This window comes from Neolamprologus multifasciatus, chromosome 1 (assembly GCF_963576455.1).
Source record: "Neolamprologus multifasciatus chromosome 1, fNeoMul1.2, whole genome shotgun sequence".
Taxonomy (NCBI): Eukaryota; Metazoa; Chordata; class Actinopteri; order Cichliformes; family Cichlidae; genus Neolamprologus; species Neolamprologus multifasciatus.
In genome coordinates, this window is record NC_140439.1 from 16,837,331 (window position 1) to 16,859,335 (window position 22,005).

A 22,005-nucleotide genomic window follows, 5' to 3' on the forward strand; every position below is an offset into this window, starting at 1 on the left:
GTGGCTGAAGATGATGTGCCCGCTCAGGTATTCTCAGTCCCAATAAAGCTCACTGATGCTATTTTTGAGGGATTACTTGAGAATATGTGTCAGATATACTTCATACGCCTACTCTCATTTTTTATTCATTAGCCAGGAGGCAGAATTTTTCCAGACATCAGGTGGCACCAGGTGAGGTAATGCAACCTCTTGAACACCTACACAGTGACTAAAAGGACAGCAATGGCAAGGTCAAGTGTTATCGAAGTTATTTTCTCAGATGTAAGATAAAATATGCCATTGATGACAATGTTGTATTTCTCCTGCCAGTAATGCATCACTTAATTTACTTAACCACTGGTTTCTATGTACTGTTGTAAATTATTTATTTTCTGTAAAAAAATTTATCACGTTCAGTGTAAAACAAATCAGTAGCTACTGGGTTTGATACAAATGAGAGCAGACACTGCCACCTGCAGGATGATGAACGCAAGCTGAATGTGCTAGAGATCAAATAAATAGGTAACTAAAATCTGAATGAGAATAAAATAAATCTGAGAAAGAAAATAAAATTTAAGAATGTAGAAACAAGGTGCAGGAGAAAGAAAATAAGCATTTATTTAATGATACATTAAATTAAATAAAGCAGTATTTGAATAGCTACATATTTAAAAAAAAAAACATTTAAATGTTTAAACAGACAAATATTTTTGATGAACAGCAGAAAAATAAGAATTCAGTCTAGAACTTTAATAAAACAGCCAAACCTGCCATCTGCTGGACAAATATTGTAGCTAAATTCTAGGGACCATAGATATACCTCGATAAATATATGACAGCAAAACAATTCGGCTCTGTATTCTAAAATGTTACTGGACTTATTGCTGTACTATATTTTCAGTCTGGTAGTAATACATACAGAAACATATATTACAGTTTTCTGACATTAAGTCCTTCTCCTTAAAAATATTTGCTAATACATTGATTCTTAACATTTTAACATTATAGTATTTAACATTTTGTATTTTCAGTTGTTCATAGCAGTGTATTTTTAGACATCTTCAACACGGGTGGTAAATATTTAACCAATCACAGCCCAGATTTCCCACTGCTTTACAACCTAGCTACTAATTACCTTGAACCTTTGCCTCTTCTAATCAATGACAGAGTTTAAACATTTGCTTTAATTACTCCACCTAATTCTGGATAACAGGTAAAAGGTTACAGTTACGCAACTGTTACAGCAACTCAAATGGTGAACACGAACACAGATTTTAGGTGAGAACTCTATAACTTTTTTCCCCTGTTGCTGGTTCACAGGTGTAATAATAATAATAATATATCCTGCACAATAATAACCATCGTGTGATGCTGCCGACAGAATTAATGATCTGATCATCACAGATCATCAAAGATTTTAAATAGGGCCTTGTTTGGACTCCTGAAGTTTAATAAGACCTTAACAGTTACCATGTTTTGGGATTAATTGCATTTGTGGACTGGAAACAGCCTGACTTTCATGCACTCAATTATGGTCCATGGAGCAGTTGAGATAAAAGCATCACTGGCCCTACTGGAAGGAATCTATAGCCACAAGGACTGGGAATCCACCTGCAATAGGCTGGATTAACAAGGAATCAATGGCAATCAGTAAGGGGGCTGTAGATCTGCAGACAGCAAAGGGATATGGCATTAGTCTGGAAACAGCTACAGGCTACAACAATATGGGATTAGCAGGTATATATGATAAAAGGAGTGAAAAGGCTTTGTGCTTGTTGTTGTGCCCTCTTGTTTTCCTTAATCGTTGGTTCAAGTATTGGTGCAACCTATTAAACTTACAGTTTGTGATAATGATAATAATGACTGTAAATGCTGGTTTTATTCTACTTCCTAGTAAACTTAACAAAATCATTTTTTTTTGGCCCCTAAAATAATTCCCTCTACTGCCATTAAAGTTTCACATGGGTGGGGGGTAAACCACTAGGGATGACAATTAATGCAACGTTTTACTTCTGTTTTACGTACAATCACAAACCATTCAGGATAAGCTATTGTGAGGTGAAAGTATTCTCGTGTTATTGCAGTTGCTGTTGGTTATTTATGACTTCAGACCTCCAGAGGTCATATTAATTGGAGGAACGCACTCTCCTCCCTTTGATAGGCTGGGGAGGCCTGAAGTTGTTTTCCATCCGCATCTTCTGATCGTCGTCCTCTCCGGTGAACAGAAGCATTCTGAACATCCCCAGCTGCATTCAGAGGGACAGAAACATGAACTCTGGAAAAGACATTCATTTCCTGCACAACCCTTTCTCCATATTAGATGCTATAATAAGACAAATATGCAGAGTATAACTTAACAAATCCCATGAAAGGTCCAATAATCAACAACATATGCTCGTCTCTAAAGCAAACCTGGCTTCCCATCTCCAAGCACACTTACACTGTAGTCATAATTCAAAAACAGATTTCTATAAACAATTGCCTACAGCATTTGGGCAGTTTTCTGCAATAATTACTCAAACAGCAGCAGGTTTAGAAAAAATTTTAGAGGCGGTTTGATGCTGCACTGACAGCAGAACAGACATAGGATCAGCTTAGATCAATTTAGAACTTTCTAATGACCTTCTAGTGTTTCTCACTGCAAAGCTGTGGCTCACTGATGAGTTTTAATACAGCTCCATGGCAGAGATAAAACAGCTTCCTAAACTTAAAAGTACACACAAAACCAAGTTAGAGTTTGGCACTTCCTCTCTAACTCTGAGTCTACCATTATGTAGGGAAATGAAAAACAGTAATTCCTACAGGAGTAATTCCTTATTATATAAGGGCTTTTCCCTGCTGGGTCTCCATGTAAGCATTTTTCAATTAAATCCCTGTACCCATCCAGTCATCCATCAGGATAATCAGCTGGAGGGGATCAAAGGCTTGAGGAATGGAGTTATAGTCTGTGGGGCCAGTTGCCTGGCTTACATTCACCCCAAGCAATGCTACAGATATGGGTTTATAGATAGTTCATGACCAACACCCACAGTGCCTCCACCAATAAAACCTCTGGTTCCTCATGTACAATTATAGATTTGCAAAACAGGCAACTAGAGAAAATAAAGGGGGAAAAAAATCAACAAATTAATAGAATAATCCTGAGACTGGCCAGCAGTGGCTACAAGAGACTCACAGGGGGACCTGGAAAGCGTGTGCAGGCATCCAGTTAGTTAACTTTGACATCCTGCAGTTATCAGACCTTAACTTTCTGATTAAATTCTGTGCTAAGAGGCGTGGATAAAAAAAAAAATACAACTTCATGTGTGGCATGCCTCTTGAATTATAAACACGATGAACATGTTTGCTCTGGAATTTAAAATACGGCATCATAATACCAGTGCATAAGATACAGCAGAGAAGAAAGCCCCACCATCACCCCAACAACCACCCAAACCTCACATACACATTCTCTTGTAAGAAACTAAGATTAAGACTAAAGTTATGACTCGAGATTTGTTAGATCTGCTTTCAGGAATGGACCCATGATCCAGTGATGCTGAACTGTGGTTTGAAAACAAAGGAAACATTGACTGGTGCAAAGATGGCAGCACATATGGACATATGCAGCGGCACAGCGCTCCCAACTATTGTGCACCTTTTATGTTTTTACACCTTTTTGTTGAGTCTTCCTGCAATGTACTGATCACTTTCATTCTTCAGGAACTAACAGACATCTGTCTCAGCTTTGAACCTGGACTTCGGACAGTATCCCACCTGAGATTGCACGACCACTGTGTCCTGTGTGGTTTATTGTCAGGAACAGCAAGCAATGCAGACAGCGCAGGGAGAGGAAACGAAAGAGAAAAGTAGGGATGGAGAGCTTGCTATCGCTCCAGCTGTGAAAACAACACAAATCACCGCTTCTATCCTCTTCCTTACCAATGCCAGATTTACTACAACCACTTTGTCCGGAGGTGTTGTCTGCTGACTGTAAGTCCTGGCTTCATCAAAACATCCACTGCCTCATAGGAGTTACCAGGTCGGACCCTACACCGCCAGGACCGCAAAACAAAGACTCTGATAAGGGAAGGGGTGGTGGGCTCTGTGCTTATGTGCTAGACCACCCCTCCCCCACTCCCCCTAAAGGCTATTTGTTTCTTTCTATACACCCCCTGGAGACCAGTGGAGCATAGCCAAACATAATACAGACGAAGACTCGTGGATGTCACAACTGAGTGATCAACTGGCGCTTCAATGCCTCAAGCAATACTAGCTTACAGATGAATGTAGGTCACAATTTCTGACAGATTCACGGTTCTGTTTAATACGTTCATTTTTTAACTAAACACTATGAAAAATGATCACACGTGATATTCTTCTTCTGAAGCAACGATTGTAGATCTTCTACTTTAGTAAAACAGAGCTTTTGCCAGAGTCATTACCCACTGCTGAGTACTACTTAATGATGTCTCTGAGTGGCTGTATAACAGAACGTGGAATCAATATTTCGAATTTATTACTAATTTATTATTAATTTATTACAGATAAGATTATTGGTGAAGTATAGACTCATTTACTGTTAATGATTAATCCCCAACACAATCATGTCATGACAATATAGCCACACTTCTCCACCTCCATTTTGTAGAACAGAAAACGTTTCTAATGCAAAACAAAAGCACTGCCTAAGTTAGAAACCGGGTGTGTAAAGTGGTCACAATTGCAGCACTCACCTGCTTTTCAGACACTTCAATTGGCTCCTTCAGGATGATCCAGATAACGCTCTCGTGTAGCGGAGGTGTGGTTAGAGAGCCGAGGTAGGTCCAGTAGTGAAGACTGCTGGGAAGCAGGCACTTGGGGTTGAAACCTTTGAAATCTGTGATACTGCCCTGAAACATCAAGACAATATAGCTGCAACACTGCAAAAATGCAACTCACAGAACATTCTTTTTTTTAATATATGCAATAAAACAAGTCAACAATCACAGCTAGGCTACTCACTTTATACTTCACCATGTACAGAACATCCGTTATCATGTGGAGCCATCTGTGGTCATCACCTGTCTTACATAACAGATAGATATATTTTTACACACACATGCATGCGCCACGTTTCTCACATATTATTAACTTGCACTAAGATGGTTTCATACTATCATTATCGGGCATGAGGACAGAAGATGGGATTGAGAGAAATGTCTTACTTCTAAAAAGATGCCAAGAACGGCAAGACCATCGGGCGCCGTTGATGCCTCTCCATACGTTTTGTACTTGACAGCATTCCAGTGAACTAAATGAAGCTACAAGCGAGGAAACAAAAAGAATAAGAAAAATAAGGTAAATAAATTGAGTCATGCATACCACATTGCAGCCCTTTCTGTGTGCTATAAAATAAGAGAATATCAGTATCTTTTTATGAGTATAAATATCTTTTTATAGTAAACCTGCCACTGTAGTTTAAATAAATAAGATTTTCTTTCTCTTCTAAGACAGAAGAAAGTCTGCACCACCACCTGTTACCATATACATTTTTACCAGTACACACACCCTATTATAATTATATAAGTTTTCTTAACCTGCATTTGGCTATTAGATACTGAGATAAAGGATTTAAACTCAACAGAAACCGACCTCAGATGCAAAGCCTTTTCCTGAAACAGTGTGCTCAGAACCTTCATGTCCTTTTCCACCCCAGTGGAAATGAAATTGTTTCAGTCTGTAGGGGTTATCGAGTGGGCCTCCCTTGATCACTGTGGGAGATACAGAGAGATGTACTGTAGAGGTAAACAAAACAAAAAGGTGTTGGTGTTTACATGCAAGCACTTCCCCATACCTTTTGTTGTTTGATTTCTCTTCGCAGGTCTCTACCTCACAAAATTTAGAGCCCTAAAATGTTCTTCTTTGCATGCTCTTTTCAGGAGTCACTACAGCAGAGGCTCTGCTTCTCTCTGCTCTACTTACATCTTGTCTCCTCTTTTACAACATTCATGAACCACCTCTGAGGTCTCTTCCTCCTGCCTGGCAGTCCCATATTCAACATCCTTGGTCCAATATAACCACTATCCCTCCTCTTAACATGCCCAAAACATCTCAGTCTTCCTTTAACTTGGTCTCCAAAATGCTCAACCTGAGCTTTCCTTTTGATGTACTCATTTCTGATTCTCATATGGTATAATCTCAGTGAAAATCTTAACATCTTCCGTACTGCCACCTCCAGCTCTGAGTCCTGTTTTTTGTCACCAAAGATCACAATGTAATCTGTGAACTGTGCAAATATCACAGTTCACAGAGACTCCTGTCTGACCTCATCTGTCAACCTGTCATCAGTGTAGAAAACAAGAAGGGGTTTGGAGACAATCCATGATGTAATCTCACATCTACCTTGAATCCATCTGTGACTCCTAGCAGATGCCTCACCGCTGCCTTGTTGTCCTCATACATGTCCTATGCTTTCTCTAGAACCATGTAGACTTAGTTCAGCTCCATCTAACCTTCTCTATGCCACTCCATAGTGCTCTAAAATGACTTGTTGCATGCATAAATAAAAATAAAAGTGAATCTGAATATCTGCGAGGGCATTAGAAAATGTCATTTTAATGAGAACACATCACAAACTATCCTTTGTGTAGCATCACACGAACGTCTGACATCATTAGTCAACACCCAGGAGTAGGGATGGGTATCGTTTAGGTTTTATCCGATACCAGTACCAAACCGGTACTTTTGAAATGGTGCCGGTGCTTAAACGGTGCTCGAACCGGTGCTGAAAGAATGAAGACCACAAACTTTGTCCAAAAACCTCTCATGTTTAGCTGTTTTTTTGTAAAAAGATAACAATGTTAGCCTTTTTTGCAGCTATAGGGGATTTATGGTATCACTCTTGACTGGAAGCAGTGCTTAATCAATGGGGGGAAAAAAACACCAACTTTGTCCAAAAAACTCATGTTTAACTGTTTCCCACTTTTTCTTTGGTCATTTTAGCTTTTTTGGTCAGGGTGAAGGGAGTATCTGCCATCAAACAAGAAGACAGCCGCATGTAACTACGACGGTGTTTGCTAGTTCACCTTACGTGCATTAATTTAATAACGTGGTTAGCCTACTCAATGTAAATTACACACAAACAACTTTAAGCTACTCGCCCAGAGAAGAACAGCTGCTGCTGCCATCATCATCGGTCATCATTCTGCTACACTGGCAGGGCTAGGGGCCAGGACTCTACTCCTCGGGTTCTTGGGGGATGTTGCTAACTCCGGGACCGATAACAGGCACCACACCTGCAGTAGATGTGCTCAATGTGAGGTCTCGCAGCAAGCTATCAAATACAGTGCATTTCTCTGCTTTTAAAAAAACGCTATGCATCACCAGGTGTTTCATCAGATTCGAGGAGTTACCTCCTTTGCACGGTATCACCTTAAAGCACTTGTTGCAGGCTGCTGAGTTTGCATCTTTTGCTGTGAAGTACAGTCAGACTTTGACCGCTTCGCCTTTGGGCGTTTTCAATCTGTAGCTCTGCTCTAAAAGAACCTACGTACCTGGGCCCGCCTACTGCGCTTGCAAAGGTAAAATGATTGGCTGGAATCCAAAGCGTATGACATCACAGGAAAAAAAAGCACCGAAATAAAGCAGCGAAATGTGCACTGCTTTTCGGTCTGGTTACTACCGTTTATGTCAGAACCGGTGCCATGATACCGGTACCCATCCCTACAACAGGAGGTTTCAAATCATCAAATTTTGCAGTCAAAGCTGATATAGAAGCAAAGTCTCCAATGTCACCTATCACAGACCTCTGTGGCACCAGCTTAAGCTTCAGATGCAAATTGCCAGTCTCATGCAAAATCAAGATTAGGACATTTTGAACTTGTTTTTCAGTTTTAAAAAGGGTAAATAGTAACTTTAATCTATGCCACGATGAGAACAGGAGACCCTGCAGACTGCTTTGTGCCTGTGGTATGCATTGCTGGATGTGGACTTTTTCACTGTTATGATGATTGTTATTCATTGTGATGCTGCTGACATCGTTGTGACAAAAAGGATCAGATGATTCAAGGTCACATTAGCTGTGTAGGAGTGGCACAAAATGTGAAACAATGATCAACAATATGATAATATTGTTAATAATATGTAGATATCATTTGACACCATCTACATTGTAGTGATAAATATGTATAAATGAATAATGTGCAGACTCAGGTAGCAATGTTGTTGTAAATCCTGACCTTCATAACGCTACTGTTAATATCTGTCTGAGGAAAGAAGAGCATAAACCACCTGCACTTATGAATCATGTTAGCTATTATAATTCTGTTTTATTATAACAACTTTAACAGTGTGCACCTGTCTCAGTATAACTGTTTTTGGCATTCCCAAAATGTTGATTCTGTTCACCTGGATGTGGCGTTTTCAGTGGGACAAAAGTTTTGTCACTCATCCAAGTGAGTTCTGAGGAAGATGTGTAATGGTAAACAAACAACGGGTTTAGAGGATTTTGTGCAGGACATTTGAAATACAGAGAAATTGTGCTAAGGTTGTAGTTGATGGCAGTTTTTTTGAGGGTGTTTTATTTCATCGTTATTATCAATATTTCAGCAAACAGCCATTTGGCTGTTTTGTGATAACCGTCAGAGCAAAACAGCCTACTTTTCCGAGCTTATCATTCATGCTAATGTCAGGCTGGTTAACACAGATCCACCCAGTGATAAAGACAAATATTGTCATCATAACCACTGAGATCATCCAACATCATTATATTTCTTGTCCAGCAGACAGACAGTCATGCAGTTAAGTGCTGCTTGCGCTTTCCTGCAGCATAATAAGAGGCTTATTTGCAAACTGTGATAATAATCAGCTTTACACGTGGTTTTTGCTTTCGAGAAATCAAGGGAAGGATTACTGGAAGTAAACTTTTAGCACAGATTTCCCCCTCATGTAACTGGCAGCAGATGTCAGACTGAAGATCAAGTTTGTCTTCGGCTGCTATTATAGTTACACGGCAGTTATATAAACTTCTAAAAACAGATATGGGCATGTTTGTAACACATATAATCCCTGCCACTACAACAGGTATGTGGAAGGAGAATATCGTTGAAGTGAATTTAAAACAAACAAACAAAACAAAAGCACAATTTTCTCACCTGAACGATCATCTGAGTCATTGAACTCCACAACTACGGAGTGGCCATTGTTGGAGATGTTAACGGAGGTGCAGTGGTCATAGTTTGTCATTATAGGGCCTAGATCGCGGTCATGTGACGCCTCATTGGGGACGATATCAATTGGTGATTGCCGGTTCCCCTCCGCAACGGGGTAGTTTTTATACCATGAAGAGGGACCTATGGGAGAAACAAATATAATCAAAAACAAACACATTTACAACACACACAATTCTGCAACTACAATGATCTGCACCAGATCTGTTAGTGTGTCACCTAACAATAAACCTGCAAATAAACTAATGAAGCTTTCTCCCTCCAGGCCACAACTAAAGGCTGGTGGCATAACCTAAAACTTTGGTCTTAAACAGGTATCGGGGAATTCAGATAGACTTTCTCAATAACATTAAGGCAATGTAGCACAGCACAGAATAAGTCTGCTTAAGAACATTACAGAGAGCAAAAATAAAAATATTACACTCTCTGTAACTCAGGGCAAATTCGACTGGACTGTCAGGCTGAGGTGAAACCGTTTATCCCTTTAAGCGTAGGGCTAATCGGGATTTAACGGCTGTCTTTAACGTCTGAGTAAAACACGAAGCACCGCAAACAGGCCGTTTATTCCAGTTAAATTGCTAATTGCCTCCACGCAGGAAAACAGTGAATGGAGCTTGCATTTTCGAACATCTCACCGTCCTCCTTCCCGTATCCCCAGTGATGTCCCGTCATTGTCCCTGTCTGCAGGTTCCAGTCGGACCAAGCGGCACTTCGTTGCGCACGTGAAGGACAGGTAGGGACATCAGCGGGTACAGCTGTTCAACAAGTTTACTGGCAAAGGGGAAGGTACCTCTTTTTGCCACGCCCACACGTGTGGGCTCGCGCACGACCATTGCACGCTAAATAGACACCTCGTTGAAAAAGAAAAATAAGCGAAATCAAGAATGTGATCTACTAAAAGGTGCCCTTTGAGAAATCTTCCTCGCACTACTTCCATGATGTAGACATGCCAAATCAGTATTATTTAGTTTGTGCAATATTTTTTGTTAATTGCTGCTGCTTGTAGGTTTGGGATCTTTATTAAATTTAAAAAAAAATTTTTGTCAAATTCTTAATTAGATGTATTATTATTCATCCGAAACCTTGGCCCCGTAGAAGTTTAATGTCACATTTGAGTATTTTACTAACATACAGATGTACTGTAATCCCCCTTTTTTTCTTTAGGTATTTCTTTCTGCTTCAGCTTTATACTCTAAGCTATATACTATATTTTGTAATAATCTATTATATAGAAGAATACTTTATACTCCATACCATTTATTAAGACCCAAGTAATTACAATCATAAACAACTGCATGGTCCAGTGATATAATCTGTATGATTCTTACAGAAGCCATTTTATATGAGTGAGGTATTAGGTATTGAAAATATATTTTGATTTTTACACAGGTTGCACTAATAATAAGTTTACTTAAGTTAAAAGACTAAAAGACTATTTAACTGTGCAAATAATTATGTTTAAACTCCTCTGTAGCATTACTTTTCAGGTAATAAAACTGTAACTGTTTTTTGTGAGTAACATCATCTCTAAACCATACATCACAGCAAGTCTCACTGCCATCTTGTAAACCTTCATTTTCACTCTTTCTGCTATCCTTCTGTCATAAATCACCCAACACTCGTCTCCAGCCACTCCACCCAGCCTGCGCTCTCTTCTTCACCCCTCTTGTGCACTTGTTTGGTACCTTGGTTGACCCCGGGTATTTAAACTCTGGGTATTTAAACTCATGTAACTTCACTACTCTTTGCATGTGCAAAGTCTCCCTCTTGTTCACACACACACACACACACACACACACACACACACACACACACACACACACACACACACACACACACACACACACACACACACACACACGTATTCGGTCTTGCTTCTACTGAGTTTAATTCCTCTTCTCTCCACACCTCTACCTCTCCAGGCTCTCATCCACCATCTCCCTGCTCTCACCACAGATCACAATGTCATCTGAAAACAGCATAGTCCACAGAGACTCCTGCCTGACCTCATCTGTCAACCTGCTCATCACCATAGCAAACAAAAATGCCTTCAGATGTGTAATGTGTCGTCTGTAACTACTACATCTAACAGACAAATTCATTAAAATCCCTGATAGCTACCCGAAATCAAAGGGGAAAAAACAGAAAATAGTGAGAAAATACTGATGAATGAGAATATGCACAACATAAATATACAGATATAAACGTTTTGGAATCATTAAATATGTTATTTCTAACACAATATTAATTAGAACGCTGTTGATCTGCGTCGAAAGTGCAAGAGCGGATTTTCGAGCAGGCACTTTTGTGTCGAATCTGGCGCTGAGGAAGTCAATTTACGTTCGTTAACGTCACTCGACACATAGCTATCATGGCATCCACCAAAGCATCGAAAGAGCAAAAATACGACCGGCAGCTCAGGTTAGTTTAAACAACAGCCTAGTTTTCACAAAGAAATAACATCCCTCTCGCTAAGCGTGTGAAAACATGAGAGGTCACAGCAGCAACGCTGTTGGGGCAAAAGTGCTGAAGCTAGCTAGCGTTAGCTTGCTATGAGAGTTGCAGTTGAAATAAGCACCGGCGAGCTAATGCGTTAGTAAGCCGTAAGAGTGATGTGACTGATGTGATGTTATGCTCTTTGTTTCTGTGAGGGCTCAGGTGTCACCCTGTTTGAACGTATTTATGAACAGCTCTTGATGGTTTAACAGGTGTAATAATACAGGGCTGTCGATGAGGGTGAATCTTTCTTACCAGCAGCCGAGTCATTCTGGGAAAAGTAGCTCACTGTGTTTGTATAGCAAGTGAGGGCAAATGGCAACAAATGTCCGTGTTGTGCTGTGTGCTTTCAGGCTGTGGGGTGACCACGGCCAGGAAACACTGGAAAATGCACACGTGTGTCTCGTAAACGCCACGGCGACGGGAACGGAGATACTGAAGAACCTCGTACTTCCAGGTGAACAGATTTTCCTCAGTGTTAGTGACCTTGCTGCAGGTGATGGTGAAAACATCTGACTGAATGAATTGTTCTGTGTGTCAGGTATTGGAGCATTCACTATAGTAGATGGGCACACAGTCACAGGTGAAGATGTTGGAAACAAGTAAGTGGTCATGTTTAGCTTAAAAGCATTTTTATTCTATCAGTTTTACTTGCCTGCTTGCAGCTGACCTCTTAATCTCATTTTGCAGCTTTTTCCTCAGCAAAGACAGCATTGGAAAGGTATGTGTTGCTGACAGTTTCCATTTTCTCCCAACAGCTCTGTTGTTCTTTTGTTGAAGTACGCAGTGTATTTCCATATTTGTTCGAGTTCTTATCGTAGTTTTTGTGCTGCAGAACAGAGCACAGGCTGCCACCGAACTGCTGCAAGAGCTGAACAGTGATGTCTCTGGAAACTTTGTCGAGGAGGTTGGTGTTGCTTCCCTTCCAAGGCAGTCTTGGCTGTTTGTAATCACGTGTACTGTCTGTAATCACATGGCAGCATGATTACACACACAAAAAAAACTACCAAAATGAATTTCATGTAACTTATCACTATGGCTGCATCCAGTTATTTTTATTTAAATGTGTTGCACAGCTATTTTATTTTCAGCTAAAGATCATGAGATCATAACAAGATTTACCAACTTGGTTCAAATAATTTACCAAGAGGTCAATGTCTGAGCAATAGTTAAGTGTATGGTGAAAATATTTGACAACATGCCAGTATTAACCACATTAACTTTTCCAGCTGTTTGTTTTCAAAACCTTAATAATGTTTCAGTAGAAATTTAAAACATCTGCAGTGTTTGTGATGTTGAAATGAAGATCTTTCTCCACCATTATACCAAGACAAATTTCACAAACTTGACAATAAACCTAACTCTGATTCAGATGAATGAAACACATGTTTTGTGAATTTATGACTTTTGCCACTCTGAAGTCTCTTGTAATTTCTGTCACACCTGCAGGGTCCAGATAAGCTTTTGGACAACGATTCAGAATTTTTCCACAGGTTTACCATAGTCATTGGTGTCCAGCTACCAGAAAGGTATGAGATTATCTTAATCCTTGCATTCATTTACAGTGCTGTGCTAAAATCTTGATCCACCTGTCATTTCTTTATACTGTGCTGGGAAAATAGAAAATTGGTGCAGTGTTTTGAAACAATGTACAAACGTACATAGAAATGTAATGTATAAGGAAAAAACAGTTTGTGCAATTCTAACAAGCTTGAAAGTCAACATTTGGTCTGACCACCTGTATTCTTCACCAGAGCCTGAACTTTCTTAAGTAAGCTTTCTTGTCATTTCTTTAAGTAGTTGAGGAATAGTTCTGCAGGCTTCTTGAAGCACATTAAAAAATTGTTCATGGTGATGAAGAGCTTTGAATGATGAAGATGATCCCACACTGCTTCAATAATGAGGTCGGGGCTCAGGGTGAGCCAGTCCCCAACTGTTTTGCTTTTACTACAGTTCAGTGTGTTTGGGATCATTGTCACACTGAAATATGAGGAACGGAAGCTGATGCCAATTTTCCCTATTTCCTAAGGATATGACTTTCAGATACTGTTTATCTGCTGTCACAATCCCTTCTTGCCCTCTTCCACCTGGACATATTCGGCACCTTTCAAGGACTCTTAGGCTCTTTTGAAGTCACTTTGGTGGTTCAAAAAAATTTTTTTTATGTTGGTCAAACTGTGTTCTCTTTGGCATTTCATAGGTCCAACTACAGTGATTTTGAAATTGTTTAAAAAAGATACAAGAAAGTCTGATTCCTTGGAAGCAGAATGATTCAAGCCTTTTCCACTGTACTGTAATACTGTAACAAAGAGCTGATGAAGAAAACTACGGCAGTCCATAAGTCATTTATTCTTAGAGAACGTTCATACATATCTATTGCAAGATTTTCCAATCAAATTAAACATACTTCATTGTCTACCTGCTTTTAATATATGCTTTTTCCTTTTATGTAAAATGTTCACTCTTTTGCAGAAAGTTTCAGGACTGACTTAATTTTTGTGCTGGTTTTATTTTCTGTCCAAATATCTACACATCTTTTCAAATCCAACAGCACGTGTTTGAGGCTCGGCTCAGTTCTTTGGAGTGCCTCTGTACCTTTTCTAGTCTGTAAGACCTACGGCCTCATTGGCTACATGAGACTGGTGGTGCAGGAGCATACAGGTAAGTTGCTCTTAGCAGCAGTTTTCTTCTTTAAATCCTTTTTATAGTCTTGGCATTCTACAGTTGGTATGTCTAACCCGATAAGTTCACTTTTCAGTGAACAGTGAAGTTGGTAGGAACATAGCCTATTTATGTAGTAATATTTCACAAGTTACACAGTATATTTAAGAGTACTGACATGACACTAATATTGAATTTTTCTGCATCTCTCTTCAGTGATTGAATCTCACCCAGACAATGCCTTGGAGGATCTAAGGTTGGACCAACCCTATGCTGAATTTCAGAACCACATTAAGTCATATGATCTTGACAGCATGGAGAAGAAGGTATGTGTTTCATTTGTGCATGCACAACATTCAAATGATGCCAGGGTTACACATCTAATCATCTTCCTTGCTGTTCTTTATTTAATCCGTAGGATCACAGTCACACACCGTGGATAATCATTGTTGCTAAATACCTGGAGAAATGGCTCAGTGAGGTGCAGTATTACATTTTTCTTTTGCTTCTCTAGTGCCAAAATGTCTGACAGCTTCTTTAGCATTTCTGTTGCTGTGCAGAAGAATCTAATTCTGCTTTTGCTGTTTGTCATTGTAGCATAATGGTCAGCCACCAAAAAACTACAAGGAGAAGGAGGCCTTCAGACAGCTCATTCGGGAAGGTACTTGTGGACCTGTGAAGATAATTGTGGACTTTTCTCTTCATTTTATGTATACTTTGTCTCTTTTTTTTTTTCAGGGATCAGGAAGAATGAGAATGGTGTCCCAGAGGATGAGGAAAACTTTGAGGAAGCTATTAAGAATGTCAATACTGCTTTAAATCCTACCAAGGTGACAAAAAGTTAAAAGCTCTTGGCTTCCTTAAGAGCTATCTTGTTTCCCACACAGCATATCTCACTTTTAACCCCCAACCCTCCATAGTTTAGTCTATTAAGACTTGTGAAATCTCTTGCTTCCACAGATTCCTAGCGCTGTTGAAGACATCTTCAATAGTGAGCAGTGTAAAAACATCACAGCACAGGTTGTAATTTTTGCCCAATCTTTCCTATAAAAAGTACATATTTTAAGGTGTTTGCTTTTAATCTGTGAAGTATTTCTTGTATGTGTTTGTTTAGAGTCCGTCCTTCTGGGTGATGCTGCGAGCTGTCAAAGAATTTGTTCACAACGAGGGAAATGGAAGCCTACCCGTACGAGGAACCATACCTGACATGATTGCAGATTCTCAGAAGTTTATCAACCTTCAAAATGTGTAAGTGGGGAAATATGTGGGTGCTCACTGTTTAATTAAACAAGAGCAACAGAAATCAACTCAACAGTTCTGCATTTATTGATACATACACACACACATACTTGCCATTTGTGGGTGGTTTGGCTTCTTATTTGTGTTTTATTACAGTTACAGGGAAAAGGCCATGCAGGATGCAGCAGCTGTTTCTAAACATGTAGAATCTCTGTTACAGTCTGTTGGAAAGGTATGGCGCAAAGCTGTGGAGTCAGTATAAAGCTTATATTTCTAAATTTAATACATAATTAAGAACTGCGGACTCAGTAGCTGTTTTTAAAAAAACAACTCAAAACTCACCTTTTTAGAACTGCTTTTGGTTAATTTTTTGCCTTTTTTATTTTCTCTTTTTTAAATCTTTTTATGACTTGTAATCTTATGTGGAGCACTTTGTGATTCTGTCTTGAAAGGTGCTATATAAATAAAAATTTAATTTTAATTTAATAATGAAATTAACATGTAGTGTGCTTAAAACAGTGCGGCAATCAGACTAGTATGCTAGTCTGGAGAAGTATATGGTACAGTTTTTAAAAAAAGTCATATCACAGCACGTGTTTATCACAGGTACATTTGTAGATCCTTCATCTCCATCCAAATAAGTTTAATTCATCAGCAAAGCCAAGAGTGATGAAGTTAATGCTTTTTCTACTAGAACCTAATATCTCCATCATGTGTCTTTTCTCTTTAGTCTGACAGGGAGTCATGATATGATTGAGCTATAGAGCTTGCCCTCGCATGCTCAGTATGGCAGTTTCACCATTTAATTTGACTAAAAACTGGATTCCTACAGTACTTAATTCTGCTTTTTTCCACTAGCCAGCAGAAAGCATTCCTGAGAAGGACATCAAACTGTTTTGTAAGCACTATGTTCTTTTATCAACAACCATTCACTGTGTGTGTGTGTTTGCGCGTGCGTGCATGCGTGTCAAAAGAGGGATAAATACCATGTGTGTTTTTGAGGGGCCCCAGTTTTTATTGCTGTTCAGCTGGGCCCCATTTAATTGTGTTGCGTAAAACCTGGAAGTTAGTTATAATTGATCAACTTCAAATAACATGGCTTTCAGATATGACTATTCATGGTAATTTAATTATTATTGATTTTACTAGTGCCCTCCAGTGAGCTTTATTAACATCCATATGACATCAACATTGTCATATGTGAAACAAAGCTGCACAGTGCCATACATTCATTTGTAAAAATGAAAATCTCATGTGTTGCTTTACTGAGTCTCTATTTCCTCTGAGCCTGGCCATTTTCAGCATGTGTTATTCTGTTACTTTTTCCTCTCTAAGGACTCATTGGAAGTGAACCGTGATGTGATCTCTTTGTGACACCTGCTTCATGTGAGGCTAGTCATTTCCTAACTGTAGGTATTTGTGTTTAGGTAAGAATGCATCCTTTCTGCGGGTGGTGCGCTGCAGGTCTCTGGCTGAAGAATATAGTGCGGATACAGTAAACAAAGATGAAATCAGTAAGTTGGGGATTCATTTTCTCTTAGAGTAAACTCTTTTATGTTGGAGTCACGTCATGTTCTTCTGGTTGCAACAAAGCCTACTTTTGTATTAACATCAGCTGCCTCCCCACAGCCTCCTGCATGGACAGTCCAGATAGCGAGATGGTCTTCTACCTCATGCTTCGAGCTGTTGATCGTTTCTATCAGCAGCACTCTCGCTACCCAGGTATGAAGTGCTTTAAGCTTTCCTCAACGAGGAAAGGAATATTGATGAAGCTTTGGATATGTAAATACATACTAATGTGGCCACTGACCATTAAGAAAAGAATAGCTGCTGCAACATTAAGAATCTCATCCAGTTTGTATACAGTCAGCATCTAAGCTATAGTCTTAAAAAGAGGGGGGAAAGGCTTGCAGGGGAGAATACTTCTCGTCTTTTATTAAACCATGCTTTCACCAGGTTGGACAATTCTTTTTCCTTCAGAAATGTCTTCATTCTTCATGGGACAGATTCAAAATGGTGCTGGAAACATTCCTCAGATATCTTTGATCATATTGACATGATGGCCCAAAGTGTGCCAAAGAAAATATCCCCCACATCCTTACACTACCACCACTAGTCTGAACTGTTGAAACAGGGCAGAATGGATCCATGCTTACATGTTGTTTGCTAGATTCAAAATTTGGTGCAACAGAAGTCAAGATTCATCAGACCAGGAAACATGTTAGAACCTCTTCAGTTGTCCCCGGTTGGAGATCCCGTGTGAAGCTGACAGGAGTGGCACCTGCTGTGGTTTCTGCTGCTGTAGCCAATCTGCTGCAAGCATTGACATTTTGTGTATTCAGAAATGCTTCTCTGCATACCTCGGTTGCAACTAATGGTTATTTGAGTTACCATTGCCTTTCTATCAGCTTGAAGCCGTCTGGCCATTCTCCTCAGACTGCTGACATCAGCAGCCTACTGCCCACTGGATATTTCTTTTTTAAAAACCATTATTTGTAACCCTCTATGATGATTGTGCAGGAAAATCCAAGTAGATCAGCAGCTGACACACCCTTTTAAAGTTAAAGCCCCTTTGTTTTTCCCCATTCTGATGCTCAGTTTGGACTTCAGCAATTCACTTTGACCATATCTACATGCTTGAATGCACTGAATTGCTGCCATGTGACTGGTTGGTTAGATATTTGTATTAATGAGCAGTTGAACAGCTGTACCTAACAAAGTGGGAAGTAAGTGTATGCTACAGTCTGATTTTACTTCCTGCTGATGCCAGAATACAGAAACAGAACCGATTTCTTTATTCTCACATCTTTTTCCCCCCTGTGTTTACTCTCTTTAGGCGTTTATAACTACCAGGTGGAGGAAGACATTAGCAAACTGAAGGCCTGTGTGAACAGCCTACTGCAGGAGTACAGCCTCAATGTCAACATCAAAGACGACTATATCCATGAGTTGTAAGTCGAGGCCAAAGCTGGATGTGCTGTTTTGAGTAATTGTTTCAAAAACACATAAGCAAATATTTACTTTCTGTTTATACATCTGCAGCTGTCGATATGGAGCGGCAGAGCCGCACACAGTTTCTGCATTTTTGGGAGGTAAAGTTTTGATTGATTCCTACAGCATTTCTTTGTGAAACAGTGCTGATGAGTAAGATATATCTGTTCAAATCTTTCATTATGTTTTATTTTAGGATCAGCTGCTCAGGAGGCCATAAAGATTATCAGCCACCAGTTTGTGCCATTTAACAACACTTTCATTTACAATGCAATGTCACAAACGTCAGCCACGTTGCGCTTGTGAGTACGATTACTGAAGCTGCTTACGGAAAATATGAGAGAAAAATGGCACAAGGATAAGCAGGAGTGTAAGAGATCAAACTGTAAAACTGGACATTGGGATTTGATTTTTACTAACATGCATATGCTTAAACCTAGAAGTGCTTCTCACTGAGAAGAAGCATTTTAGACTGAACTGTCAGTTCATAGTGTTTCAGCTTCTTCTCAAAGTTCTTAAAATGCGGGAAATCAAGATATCACCCATCACATACTTTCTGTTAAGCGGACCTTTAAGCCAGAAATGAAACTGTCAGATTCCAAACCTCAATGTAGTATTTTCATCTGAAATTCAGCATTTATGGATGATGTATTACAGTGTAGTGGCACTTTGTATACATTAGTCACAACTGTCTTGTTGTATTTGGAACAAGCAATGTAAAACTTGTAGCGTTGAACTGTCTTGTATTGCGATAAAACATTAAACAATTTATTTGATGTGTTTTGGGGGGTTTTTTGTGTGTTTTTTATTATCAGTAAATCCTCTGTGTCTTCAGCTCACTCACCAACCTAAGTCACACATGGGTTCACCTCTGGAAAACACTTAAAGTGACTTTTTTAATTGTTTTGCAATGATTTCAGTTCTTCATCCTGAATAAATGTTTGATGACTAACACGTGAGCTTCTTGAGAGGCCTGTAATGTGACCCCTGGAAAGATCCACATGAAACCGCTGTGGTATTTTTATGAGGGTTTGTTAACATTATCTTTACTCAACACTAGATGGCACTCCTCATTTTTTTTTTTTACCATTTGTTGGTCATCATGTAGTTGCAAGTTTATTTAACATTCCTACACAGTGACCAGTACCTGGATGCTGACCTTTGGATACAGACTGAGTTTGACTTAATCAGAGGTAGGATGTTAACAAAAAACCTTTAGTGTTAACGATTAACCAGTGTGTTGTTTCTCAGCAGCTCTTTTTAGATCCTGTGCAGTGTGGAGCACACTGGTCTTTCTTTTCAGAGCGATCTAATATGTAGCACAGCCTTGCGAGGTGGTTATGTGATATAACTGGTGCACAGGGTAAGGTTTGCTTTTTTCTTTTTCCAGACTTGAGCTGGATGGAAATTTAACCTTAGCAGACCTCTTCTCCTCTCCAAATCTCCCCCTGTAGATATCTGTCAGAGACTCACTCTCATACCCCCCGTCACCGTCTGTCTGAGAAGGATAGAGCAGGTTGCCAAGAACTACTCTGGCCATTTTCTAAATCAAGAATTTGTCCGTTGCCTCTTAGAGATTATCACAGCTCCATCCAGCCGCTGCCTCTAACAGTACCACGCTGTAACAGTCCCCTGTACAGTGAAATTCTTTCTTTGCTGTCCACAGATGCCACGCAGAATACATAAGTAGAGTAAATGATCATTTCAAAACAATAGAAACAGCTATAAACTACACTAAGTACAATAAAAGACAATAGAAATATAAGATGTGCAAAATATATACAAATTAAGTTTATTCACAGGTACCCATCCGAACATGTAATGTTCAGCGCTGGTTATACTAGGATGTCTTCGTTTCTGCTTCATACTGTCAGAGTGACAACAGTAACTCATGTGTCCTCTTGTAACCCAAGGCCCCCACTCATGTAAGAATGTCGACTGATAAGAGATTACAGAAACGAATAAGCAAAGAAGAGCTTTTTATCTGACGCAACAGACCAGCCGTTTGTGTTTTTTAAACCTTTTTTTTTCTCTATTGAAGGATTCAGGGTATAAAAATTCCAAGTATTCAAGTAAAAATTGCAGGACATGTTGCTATGATAGAGGGAAGGGTATCATGTAAAGCCGCTTTAAAATCCAACTAAATACTTCTACCTAAATAAATATTAGAAACAAAATGACACAATTAGTCAACTTCAGTCAAAATAGTACTTTGTCCTGTAAGAAATATCACCTTTGCTTCATCATGAGATCCCTAAAAAATGTTGATTATACAGTTTTGTTAACAGTGGCGCAGATTGTAATTGCGTCATTATTTACCACTGACACACACACAGCAAGCAGTCCTCCTTCTGCAGTGGTTGTAGGCAAACTAACATGTTTGCTTTTCAGTTGCCAGTGATTTGTTTGGTAAATTGACAGCTTTGAAAAGAACTGAAACTGCATTATTTAAATATGGTTGAGTGAAACAAGTGCAAACACATATTAAGCACAACATAAACCCAGGGGTAGAGCGACCCCTCACACTGTAGCAAACAAATATGTGATCACAAGATCAGAAGTTAATCACATCTGTTGCACACACTGATTATCTGGACCTCAGCTTGCAAGTGCTTTATCTTGAAGCTACAGCAGAGGCCCCACACTGGAGACGGGAGTGTGTTAGGGGCCGCAGGTCAAAGGAGGTGGTCGTTAACGCTAAAATCAATCTGTGAATGAGTGGCAAAGTCTGCAGAATGGCCGCACTGCCAATGAGGATTCTGGCTGAAAGCTTCTAGCAACAAATGGAGAGCAAGGGCGGAGGGAACTGCATGAGTCAGCGTAAGGAAATGAAGAAAACTGCACAGTAAAGGTGGCAGATTTATGGGCACATCCCCCACACGGACGAGGGACCACTGTCCCCTTTGTCACATAATATGTCACTGGATAAAAGGTTGCATTTAGCACACACGTCACTAACAAAGTCAGAGTGAAGAGTGAAAGTGGTGAAAGAAAAAACCTGCAGCACTCGAGGATAATGTTCTCTGATTGTTCAGGGCTGTTACTTTGAGTGATTTACCTGGCAGATATTCAACTTGTTCACCTCCTCGTGAGACCTGGGCTGAATTAAAAACAGTGCAGAGTGGAGTGTTGAATGTGTTTGCAGGAGGACTGCAGGAGGCCGGCATACTTTAAACCTCCTAGAGGTCTGCCGAGGGTTCTCTCCATTCTTCCTCTAAGCAGAAGGAGCTGCATGCTTGGATTTAACAACTTTGCTTTCTTAAGAATGTACCTAACTTATATTTCAGTATTGTGTTGATTTGACTGGTGTAAACGGCTCACTTTTGACGAAGGAGCTGTAAAGCTTGTTCATTTGAGTAAAGCAAGCTTGCAACTGTGTTCCTGGAAACAGGCAGCTGGTTTGTTACACAGAACCACCTGCAGTGTGTTCCTTCAAAGGTTTTAGGAAAAG

The 22,005-nt window shown here is 39.7% G+C and overlaps 2 protein-coding genes across 4 annotated transcripts; one reads left to right on the forward strand and one right to left on the reverse strand.

The window, feature by feature from the left end:
• Positions 1-1,732: 1,732 nt before the first annotated feature.
• Positions 1,733-12,027, reverse strand: ca7 (carbonic anhydrase VII). Of its 3 annotated transcripts, none has more exons than XM_085159104.1 (8): positions 11,919-12,027; positions 9,803-10,018; positions 9,093-9,290; positions 5,593-5,711; positions 5,166-5,261; positions 4,963-5,025; positions 4,695-4,850; positions 1,733-2,225 (listed from the first exon to the last, which is right to left on the reverse strand). In XM_085159104.1, exons 2-8 carry the CDS (start codon positions 9,837-9,839, stop codon positions 2,106-2,108), a joined length of 789 nt encoding a protein of 262 aa, XP_085015230.1. In that variant the 5' UTR covers positions 9,840-10,018; positions 11,919-12,027; the 3' UTR covers positions 1,733-2,105. The 3 variants fall into 3 exon arrangements, with proteins under 3 accessions (XP_085015230.1, XP_085015240.1, XP_085015234.1); XM_085159108.1 differs by lacking the exon at positions 1,733-2,225 and adding an exon at positions 2,232-4,008; XM_085159114.1 differs by lacking the exon at positions 9,803-10,018 and having other exon boundaries at positions 11,919-12,020.
• On the forward strand, positions 11,458-19,335 carry nae1 (nedd8 activating enzyme E1 subunit 1). Its single transcript, XM_085159089.1, has 20 exons — positions 11,458-11,588; positions 12,017-12,120; positions 12,205-12,265; positions 12,354-12,384; positions 12,499-12,570; positions 13,113-13,192; positions 14,215-14,324; positions 14,541-14,650; positions 14,743-14,805; positions 14,922-14,985; positions 15,063-15,154; positions 15,285-15,344; positions 15,439-15,572; positions 15,720-15,795; positions 16,422-16,461; positions 16,991-17,077; positions 17,193-17,285; positions 18,400-18,514; positions 18,606-18,655; positions 18,751-19,335. Exons 1-20 carry the CDS (start codon positions 11,539-11,541, stop codon positions 18,858-18,860), a joined length of 1,602 nt encoding a protein of 533 aa, XP_085015215.1. The 5' UTR covers positions 11,458-11,538; the 3' UTR covers positions 18,861-19,335.
• The last annotated feature ends 2,670 nt before the right edge of the window (positions 19,336-22,005 follow it).